This window comes from Oncorhynchus clarkii, chromosome 19, assembly GCF_045791955.1.
Source record: "Oncorhynchus clarkii lewisi isolate Uvic-CL-2024 chromosome 19, UVic_Ocla_1.0, whole genome shotgun sequence".
Classification (NCBI taxonomy): Eukaryota; Metazoa; Chordata; class Actinopteri; order Salmoniformes; family Salmonidae; genus Oncorhynchus; species Oncorhynchus clarkii.
Genome location: NC_092165.1, coordinates 47789078 through 47800022, shown reverse-complemented (window position 1 = coordinate 47800022; position 10945 = coordinate 47789078). Strand labels below are relative to the sequence as shown.

The 10945-nt window shown below is 43.6% G+C and overlaps 1 protein-coding gene across 2 annotated transcripts; it reads left to right on the top strand.

Moving 5' to 3' along the window:
• Window positions 1-219: 219 nt before the first annotated feature.
• LOC139375327 (protein CLN8-like) lies at window positions 220-10638 on the top strand. 2 transcript variants are annotated; one of them, XM_071117006.1, is made up of 3 exons: window positions 220-375; window positions 2249-2900; window positions 7668-10638. In XM_071117006.1, the coding sequence occupies exons 2-3, from the start codon at window positions 2346-2348 to the stop codon at window positions 7980-7982; spliced, it is 870 nt and encodes a 289-aa protein (XP_070973107.1). In that variant the 5' UTR covers window positions 220-375; window positions 2249-2345; the 3' UTR covers window positions 7983-10638. The 2 variants fall into 2 exon arrangements, with proteins under 2 accessions (XP_070973107.1, XP_070973106.1); XM_071117005.1 differs by lacking the exon at window positions 220-375 and adding an exon at window positions 1515-1632.
• The last annotated feature ends 307 nt before the right edge of the window (window positions 10639-10945 follow it).

The window sequence follows — 10945 nt, the reverse complement described above, 5'->3', positions numbered from 1 at the left end:
TTCTCAGGGCCAATAGAAACATAGTAATACACTTGCCTGAGTAGTGTTGACCAATAGGAGAGCAGGGAAACTCATAGGGTGGGACTTCCTGTTTTCTTGCCAGGGCCAATAGAAACACAGTCATATGCTTGCCTGAGTAGTGTTGACCAATAGCAGAGCAGGGAAACTCATAGAGTGGGATTTTCTGTTTTCTTGCTAGCGACCAAATTGATCCCAGTGGCTGCACTACATGGGGGATATGCCATTGCAGATTAGGAGACAGCAGCTGGCAATTAATTATTGGGTCAACCTACAGGGACATGGGGTGTCTCATCCTGCGAAAGGGATTTTACATGCATGCTGGGAACATGAGCGAAGACAGAATACGAGTTTTGGGTGAGTGGGTAAAACCCAGGCGAAGGAGATGGGACTGTATGGAAGGGAGTTTAGTCCAACGGTAGCTATTCCTGTAAATCCACCATGACTACTCCCGCCTCCAGCAGTTGATCTAGAAGTATTGGAGTGACTATAGAAAGATAGGGAGGGTGTTGATCCATCTGAATTGTTTAAGAGATGTCTGGATACTGTGTTTCAGGATTTTGTGGCCATTTACACAGATGGTTCGAAAGATCCAAGGACAGGACGTACTGGGTCAGCATTTGTAGAGCAGGAATGTGGGGTGTCAGTCAGGAAACGTATTACAGATCATCTGGCTGTATATACGGCTGAGATGATGGCCATACTATTGGCCTTGCAGTGGGTGGAGGAAGTCAAGCCACACAGATAAGTTATTTGCTCTGATTCATGTGCAGTGTTAATGAGTCTCCAGTCCTTTAGGTCACGTAGCAGACAAGACCTGCTTTATGAGGTGCTACAAATCCATGGTAGGATTAGACAGATGGGTATACAGATAAGATTTACATGGGTACCAGCACATGTGAGGGTGGAGGGGAACGAGGCTGTTGATGTACTGACTCAACAAGCACTTAGTAGGTGGGTTGTTGATGTAGTTTCAATGAGCAAGGTAGAAGCGAAAAGCCTGATATGGACAGTAATGATGCAGAGATGGCAGGAGCAGTGGAATAGAGATACTAAGGCAGGCATTTATTTCAAGTACAGAGGGAAGTCGTGGAGGTGAGGACGGCAGGAAGGAACAGAGGGAAGCAATTTTTTCAAGATTAAGGGTGGGACACAGCCGGTTGAATAAAACCTTAAATGTGATAGGAAAGCATCCAACAGGAAAGTGTGATTATTACCAGGAAACAGAGACCATGGAGCATGTACTGCTACAGTGTGGGCAGTATCAGAGGGAGAAAAAAAGAGGCTGAGCTCTAGTATGAGGGAGAAGGGGATACATGAAATTAGTTTAAATAGTATATTGAGTAGAACATCATTAGATATAGTCTCAAATATTTTGTTAGATTTTTTAAGAGCAACGGGGCTGACAGGTAGAATTTAGTTTCATCCTGTCTTTGGCCAACACTCTAGTACAGTAGGTGGCGGTAATGCAGCATAACGTTGGATGACAACTGCCGATAAACCCCACCGAAGAAGAAGAAGACCAAATTGATAACAAACCCGTTGCTGATCAGATGGAATATCTTTGATTTCACAGTAGTACACACTGATGTTTGCCAATAATGAACAAATAAGGTAACACATTTTTATGCTTTGTAGGACAAAAAAAATACTGATTGCTACAATGGCGATGACAAGTCATATATGGCGATGACTAGACACAAACAGCCGTTTGTTTTGTGTCAGGACATTCTGTTCTGATACAGTTGAGAAACAGCCTGCAACAATGTTGCAGCAAAGGTATCACAATTGTGCCTGAGTGGAACAATGTTACAGTCAACAATTGTGTACTGTTTCAGATTTTAGTAAACTGGTCTCCTTTTTTCGCTACCATCTAACAACGTATCTAACTGATTTAGCCACGTTGTTGCATTTATCAGATTTCATTTAATTTGACTCACCATGGTCAGACGAGTTTCCTTGGGGGGGAAAAAGGTGCCCGATATCTGTTATCGTCTGTCAAACGAAATAAGATGTGAATTCACTCACTTCTCCCGTCTTGTGCCTCGGTGTTATTTCAAACAGACGGAAGTTAACACACCGACATCACTAATCCTGGGTCAACAATAAATGATCATGTTTTTGGCTACGTATAGAGAGTAATTTTCTAACGCCATCTAGCACATGTTGGCATGTCGTAACTATTTTATGAACATTGACTAATGTGTTTTGGCTTTAATTCCTGTTGCAGGGTGGTTGATGACTAACCCATGAGATCTTGCAGTGATCACAGGGTCACTCAACTGTGAGACCTTCAACAGACAATCCATCCACTCACACAAACCAACATGACCTCCGAGAAGGCCAGCGCCCTGCCGGCATTCAAGGGCCCCGGCGACCCCAGTCCGGGCTACTTCTCCTGGGGCCTTCGCTTCCAGGTCATCGGCCTGGGCTTTGCCTTCTACACCGCTGTGTTCGTCCTCTCCCACCTGGTGTCCATGGCTCTCTCCCAGACCTACCGCTCTCTGCTGGCTAAGGAGAAGGTGTTCTGGAACCTGGCGGCCACACGGGCCGCGTTCGGCCTCCAGAGCACGGTGGCGGGCCTACGGGCGCTGACCGAGGAGTCGGCCGTGTCCAGGGACAGGGTCAGAGGTCAGGAGGACTGGTCTTGGTTCACTGTGCTCACAGCCACAGGCTTCTTTCTGTTTGAGAATGTGGCGCTGCATGCCTCCAGTGTGGTGTTCAGGGCTTTCGACCTTCCCCTGGCCGCCCATCATTTCTTTGCCCTGTCAGGGTTTGCTGGGGCGGTGGTCTGGGACTCACTAGGACATTACCTGCCCATGGTCACTCTACTACTGGAGATGAGCACACCCTTCACCTGCATCTCCTGGATGTTACTAAAGGTAAAGGAGTGTTTGTGTCTGTCTGGTGCCTTTCATCATATTGTCTTTACAGTATGTTACTGTTTTGTTGATTGACTCCATTTGTGACACTGTACTGTAAGCTTATTCATTTTCTTATAGTTCAGTTGTTTTACTGGTGGGCTAGACATAAAAAGCACAGATGGATTTCAATTCCCCTTTTCTGTTTACGTACTCAACACTGAGACCAGCACCTTGACATGATTTGCAATGATGATGAATGTACAGATGGCCATTTGGAGAAAGGGGAATTTCTAGGCAGAAATAGACCCAAGTCGGCCTCCCGAGCGGCGCAGTGGTCTAAGGCTAGCTGTGCCATTAAAGATTCTGGGTTCGAGTCCAGGCTCTGTCGCAGCTGGCCGTGACCTGGAGACTCATGGGGTGGTGCACAATTGGCCCAGCGTCGTCCGGGTTAGGGGAGGGTTTGACCGGCATGGATGTCCTTGTCCCATCGCGCACTAGCGACTCCTGTGGTGGGCCGGGTGCAGTGCACGCTGACACGGTTGTCAGATGTAGCACATTGGTGTGGCTGCCTTCTGGGTTAAGTGAGCATTGTGTCAGGAAGCAGTACGGTTGGGTTGTGTTTCAGAAGCTCTCGACCTTCGCCTCTCCCGAAGTGACATGTGAAATCTCATGTGACTTGGGTCTACTTATTATTATTTTTGCTCCCTTTTCTCCCAAATTTTGTGGTATCCAATTAGTAGTTACAGTCTTGTCTCATCACTGCAACTCCCATAAGGAATTCTCAAAGAAAGTATTCTCAAAGTGGGATTAAAATGGATTTAATTGTAACTTTTGGTCATCGGTCTACACACAATACTCTCTCAGTGGAAGAAAAGTTCTAAGATTTATTAAAAATGTGATCTCAGCAAACAAAGAAACCAGGATCCTGTCATTCAAAGATAATTCGTAAAAATCCAAATAACTTCACAGATCTTCATTGTAAAGGGTTTAACCTCTCTAGGGTACGTGGGTTACGTCCCACCTGACCAACATCCAGTGAAAGTGCAGGGCGCCAAATTCAAACAACAGAAATCTCATAATTAAATGTCCTCAAACATACATGTATTATACACAATTTTAAAGATACATTTGTTGTTAATCCCACCACAGTGTCCGATTTCAAAAAGGCTTTACGACAAAAGCATACCATGCGATTGATTATGTTAGGTATGCACCTAGACACAAAAAAACAGCCATTTTTCCAGCCAAAGAGCGGAGTAACAAAAAGCAGAAATAGAGATACAATTAATCACTAACCTTTGACCTTCATCAGATGGCACTTATAGGACTTCATGCTACACAATACATGTATGTTTTGTTCAATAAAGTTCATATTTATTTCCAGAAATCTCTGTTTACATTGGCGCGTTATGTTTTGCCTCCAAAACATCCGGTGAAAGTGCAGAGAGCTACATCAATTCACAGAAATACTCATCATAAATGTTGATGAAAATACAACTGTTATGCATGGAATAAAATATATTTTCTCCTTAATGCAACCGCTGTGTCAGATTTCAAAAAAGCTTTATGGAAAAAGCACACCATGGAATAATCTGAGTCTCAGACACCAAAACAAGCAATACAGATACCCGCCATGTTATGGAGTCAACAAAAGTCAGATATAGCATTATAAATATTCACTTACCTTTGATAATCTTAATCAGAATGCACTCCCAGGAATCCCAGTTCCACAATAAATGTTAGTTTTGTTCGATAAAGTTCATCATTTATGTCCAAATACCTCCTTTTTGTTTGCGCATTTAGTACAGTAATCCAAATGCGCAGGCACTAGGTCCAGACAAAGTCAAAAAAGTTATATTACAGTTCGTAGAGATATGTCAAACGATGTATATAATCAATCTTTAGGATGTTTTTATCATAAATCTTCAATAATGTTTCAACCAGAGAATTCCTTTGTCGTTAGAAATGAAAGGGAACGGAGCTAACTCTCACAGGCGCCTGACTGAGCACATGGCCTTCTGGCAGACCCATGACTCAATCAGCTCTCATTCTCTCCCAGTTCACAGTAGAAGCCTGAAACAAGGTTCTAAAGACTGTTGACATCTAGTGGAAGCCTTAGTGCAATATGACCCCACAGACACTGTATATTAGATAGGCTAAGACTTGAAAACCTACAAACCTCAGATTTCCCACTTCCTGGTTTGATTTTTTTCAGGTTTTTGCCTGCCATATGAGTTCTGTTATACTCAAAGACATCATTCAAACAGTTTTAGAAACTTCAGTGTTTTCTATCCACATCTACTAATAATATGCATATCCTATCATCTGGGCCTGAGTAGCAGGCAGTTTACTCTGGGCACGCTTTTCTTCCCGACGTGAAAATACTGCCCCCTACCCCAAAGAAGTTAAACACTGTTTTCCATGCTTGTTCAATGAACCATAAACAATTAACTGTGGAACGGTCGTTAAGACACTAACAGCTTACAGACAGTAGGCAATTAAGGTCACAGTTATGAAGACTTAGGACACTAAAGAGGCCTTTCTACTGACTCTGAATAACACCAAAAGAAAGATGCCCAGGGTCCCTGCTCATCTGTGTGAACGTGCCTTAGGCATGCTGCAAGGAGGCATGAGGACAGCAAATGTGGTCAGGGCAATAAATTGCAATGTCCGTATTGTGAGACGCCTAAGGCGCTACAGGACGGACAGCTGCTCTTCCTCGCAGTGGCAGACCACGTGTGACAACACCTGCACAGGATCGGTACATCCGAACATCACACCTGCAGGACAGGTACAGGATGGCAACAACAACTGCCCTAGTTACACCAGGAACACACAATCCCTCTATCAGTGCTCAGACTGTCTGCAATAGGCTGAGAGAGGCTGGACTGAGGGCTTGTAGGCCTGTTGTAAGGCAGGTCCTCACCAGACATCACCGACAACTATGTCGCCTATGGGCACAAACCCGCCGTCGCTGGACCAGACAGGACTGGCAAAAAGTGCTCTTCACTGACGAGTTGCGGTTTTGTCTCAAATTTATCGTTTAAGGAATGAGCGTTACACCGAGGCCTGTACTCTGGAGCTAGATCGATTTGAAGGTGGAGAGTCCGTCATTGTCTGGGGCGGTGTGTCACAGCATCATCGGACTGAGCTTGTTGTCATTGCAGGCAATCTCAACGCTGTGCGTTACAGGGACGACATCCTCCTCCCTCATGTGGAACACTTCCTGCAGGCTCATCCTGACATGACCGTCCAGCATGACAATGCCACCAGCCATACTGCTCGGTCTGTGCATGATTTCCTGCAAGACAGGAATGTCAGTGTTCTGCCATGGCCAGCGAAGAGCCCAGATCTGGGACCTGTCGGATCGGAGGGTGAGGGCTATGGCCATTACCCCCCCAGAAATGTCCGGGAACTTGCAGGTACGTTGGTGGAAGAGTGGGGTAACATCTCACAGTAAGAACCGGCAAATCTGGTGCAGTCCATGAGGAGGAAATACACTGCAGTACTTAATGCAGCTGGTGGCCACACCAGATACTGACTGTTACTTTTGATTTGGCCCCCCCTTTGTTCAGGGACACGTTATTCAATTTCTGTTAGTCACATGTCTGTGGAACTTGTTCAGTTTATGTCTCAGTTGTTGAATCTTATGTTCATACAAATATTTACACGTTAAGTTTGCTGGAAAATAAACGCAGTTGACAGTGAGGACGAAATATTCAATATCATCTTGGTAAGCAACTCCAGTGTAGATTTGGCCTTGTGTTTTAGGTTATTGTCCTGCTGAAAGGTGGATTTGTCTCCCAGTGTCTGTTGGAAAGCAGATTGAACCAGGTTTTCCTCTTAAGATTTTGCCTGTGCTTAGCTGTATTGTTTATTTTTATCAACAAAAAAAACTCCCTAGTCCGTGCCGATGAGAAGCATACCCATAACATGATGCAGCCACCACCATGCTTGAAAATATGAAGAATGGTACTCTGTGATGTGTTGGATTTGCCCCAAACATAACACTTTGTTTTCAGGAGAAAAAGTTTGTTTCTTTGCCACATATTTTGCAGTTTTACTTAAGTGCCTTGTTGCAAACAGGATGCATGTTTTGGAATATTTTTATTCTGTACTGTCTTTCTCTGTCATTTAGATTAGTATTGTGGACTAACTACAATGTTGCTGAGCCATTCTCACTTTTCTCATATCACAACTATTAAACTATGTAACTGTTTTAAAATCCTCATTGGCCACATGGTGAAACTCCTTAGCAGTTTCCTACCTCTCTGGCGACTGAGTTAGGAAGGATGCCTGTATCTTTGTATTCTCTGGGTTTATTGATACACCATCCAAAGCCTGATTTAATAACTTCACCGTGCTCAAATCAATATTACAATTATCTGTGCTTCTTCTCCTTCATTGCTTTCCGTTTTTGGGTAGAAGGCTGGGTTTCTGTATAGCACTTTGATATATCAGCTGATGTAAGAAGGACTATATAAGTACATTTGATTTGATCTGTATGTGTGGGGTACAGAAATGTGGTAGTCATTCCAAAATCATGTTAACAACTATTATTGAACACAGAATGAGTAAATGCTACTTATTATGTTAATTTTTACTCCTGGACTTATTGAGGCTTCCCATAACAAAGGTGTTGAATACTTGTTGACTCAAGACATTTTATATTAATTACTTTCTGAAGGCACTGTACATCGTTATAGATGACGACGACCCCAAACACTGTGACAGTCTTTATCCCCTGCCCAATCAGTGCAAGTATCTGTCTTCTCTCCCCTCCAGGCTGGCTGGGCGAGGACGCTCTTCTGGAAGGCCAACCAGTGGGTGATGATCCACATGTTCCACTGCCGCATGGTGCTCACGTACTACATGTGGTGGGTTAGCTGGAGTCACTGGGGGGAGATGAACATGTACGTGGCTCTGCCCCAGCGCATCCTCTTCTACACCGGCCTGGCCCTGCTCACAGTGATCATCAACCCCATCTGGACGCACAAGAAGACCATGCAGCTCCTCAACCCTGTCGACTGGAACTTCAGCAACAAGCCGCCGCCCAATGGCCCCAGTGGGGAGCAGAAGGAGAAAACTCATGAGAGATAAACAAGCCAAGAACTGTGAACCTGTTTGGAGAGTTATGAGGCTCTTTTACTATGCTTGTAAAGGAGAGGAAGGGTGACTAATTTCTCACAAACTCTTTAGCTTTTAGTGCTTGAGATGTTTTGAAGATTTCAAGTTGAACTAAACGACTGTTTTTTTAAAGGTTCTCAGGTCTGCTGTGTCTCTACAAGATGTGGATGAAAGGACCTCTTGCTCTTAGACTTTAGAACCTAGTTGGGTTCTGAAAGGAGTTGTCACTGACGACAAGAAATCATCTCACAGTATTATTGTCTTTGGTTATAATTTGCTGTTTTGGTTAGTGTTTTATTGCGAAGGAGTGCAGATGAACAGGGAGAAAGGTATATTATTGTTCTGTTTACTTTGTTCAGCTTCCAGCATGAAGGTGTGAATGTGTTAGTTAACCTCTCTGGAATGGGGTGTTGGCTGGTTTGAAGTGGTATTTGCACTTATAGGCACAGTGTGTAGTCACTCAACCACTGAGTACAGACAGGTCCATGAGGCAGCAGATTTACTGGCTGAGAACAAACAGTGACAGACTGGAGACTGGGTCATTGGATCTGGCAGATCGCATGTCATTGGAAGGCAAGCAACTTTGTTCTGTATCGTACAAAACACTTCCTGACTTGCTTGAGATTAGACTGCAATGTATGCCGGTAGTGTTGCATGCTCTAATTGAATCTTTATCAATTCATCTCATCATGTAGAAATGGTTCCTGTGCTCTGTGGCTGTCAGTGTCAGTCTTTGAAAGTAGGGTTGACTTGACGCACGTAGACTGAAATACTAAGGCAGTGGATGGACGCTATGGGAGCTACCAGAAGCATTACTGTTTTCAAAGGAGCAACTGTAGGGAGTAGTCTAATAACAAGCACCACCGTGCCAAACAGACGGTCATGTTGCTTCCCTTTGTAACTAGTCTCTACCACTGATCTGCCTGAAAATGAAGTTAGGGTTTAGTACTTCATGGGTAATCTCTTTAGTCTCCTTATGTTACCTATCTCATTGGACCTTCTGTATGCCTGCAAATTAGTCTTTAGTGGACAATTAAATCAGGTTCATTCAAGAGTCATGTGAGTGTGAGTGAGATGGAGTGAGTAAGACGGAGTAAGTGTGAGACGGAGTGAGTGAGTTTGAACCCTTATCCTGGTCATTTGTGTACAAATATGTATTTCATGAATATTCTCATGGAAAACTCAGTCCTGCAGTCTAGCATTGAGTTCTTTGGAGTAAACTCACCCACATTGAGCTGCTTCCAGACCGCCCTACTTATCTCACAAAGGCTCTTTTGTGTAAAAGTATATCTTTTTTTACAAATCGGTATTACCTTAGTCACAGATCCTAGAACTAAGGCCCCCTATAGGTTATAAATGATAAGGTATGACAAGCAATTGACATGGGAAAACCTCAACAACATCCATGACATTATTTGAAGTCTTATTAGCTGACGTAAGAGACTGATGGCCAAGACGGTAAAGCCCACACTGAGAAAAAGGGGCCATAGGTATTTATTTTATATATTTTTACAAAATATTATTCAAATTGATGCAGGACTGAGGGCCTTTTATAAACATAATTAACCTTAACTTTACTAGTTTGACTAATATTTTGAATTCAGGATTTATTACCGTTATGAATTAAGTCAAATCTAATTTATTTATATAGCCCTTTGTACATCAGCTGATATCTCAAAGTGCTGTACAGAAACCCAGCCTAAAACCCCAAACAGCAAGCAATGTAGGTGTAGAAGCACAGTGGCTAGGAAAAACTCCCTAGAAAGGCCAAAACCTAGGAAGAAACCTAGAGAGGAACCAGGCTATGTGGGGTGGCCAGTCCTCTTCTGGCTGTGCCGGGTGGAGATAACAGAACATGGCCAAGATGTTCAAATGTTCATAAATGACCAGCATGGTCAAATAATAATAGTCACAGGCAGAACAGTTGAAACTGGAGCAGCAGCACGGCCAGGTGGACTGGGGACAGCAAGGAGTCATCATATCAGGTAGTCCTGAGGCATGGTCCTAGGGCTCAGGTCCTCAGAGAGACAGAAAGAAAGAGAGAATTAGAGAGAGCATACTTAAATTCACACAGGACACCGGATAGGACAGGAGAAGTACTCCAGATATAACAAACTACTGCAGCATAAATACTGGAGGCTGAGACGGGAGGGGTCAGGAGACACTATGGCCCCATCCGATGACACCCCCGGACAGGGCCAAACAGGAAGGATATAACCCCACCCACTTTACTAAAGCACAGCCCCCACACCACTAGAGGGATATCTTCAACCACCAACTTACCATCCAGGCCGAGTATAGCCCACAAAGATCTTTGCCACGGCACAACCCAAGGGGTCTTGTTGTTCGGCCAAAACGTTTGACAGTGGCACTCATGACACCATGGTGATGTGGCATTGGTCCTCCTTAATGGGAAGATTACTTGACTTACTTGACTTATCAAGGGTGACAAGTCATTGTGGCACAGTTCCATTTGTTTCACTAGTTCTTTCCTCTAAGTCCTAGCCTATGACCTAGACCTTCGGTGTTCTTTATGGTTTCTAGACCTGATGCAAATATGTATGTTATGTTTTTCCATCCAATTCCTTTTAACTTCAATTTAAGCCATTAAAACTTTTCTGAACTTAAATTGGCACAGTGTTGGATTTCCTTATTTAAGTAGCTGTTACATTTCTCCTAAAGAAAACATTATGTGATGCATACTGACACATTGGTACTGTCAAAGTATTCACTATAACATGAAATGCCAATTAAAACCTTTAACATCAACAGTATCTTGTAGTTTAGTAGAAAATATATATTTCTGCCTGAACTTCTCACCTACAAACACCTAATTATGTCATGCAACATGGCCCATAGTTGGTCCCTCTTATCAGACTAGCTTCCTGAAATAAGGATTTGTATGAAAACTATTGATACCACTGTTCAATTCTGTG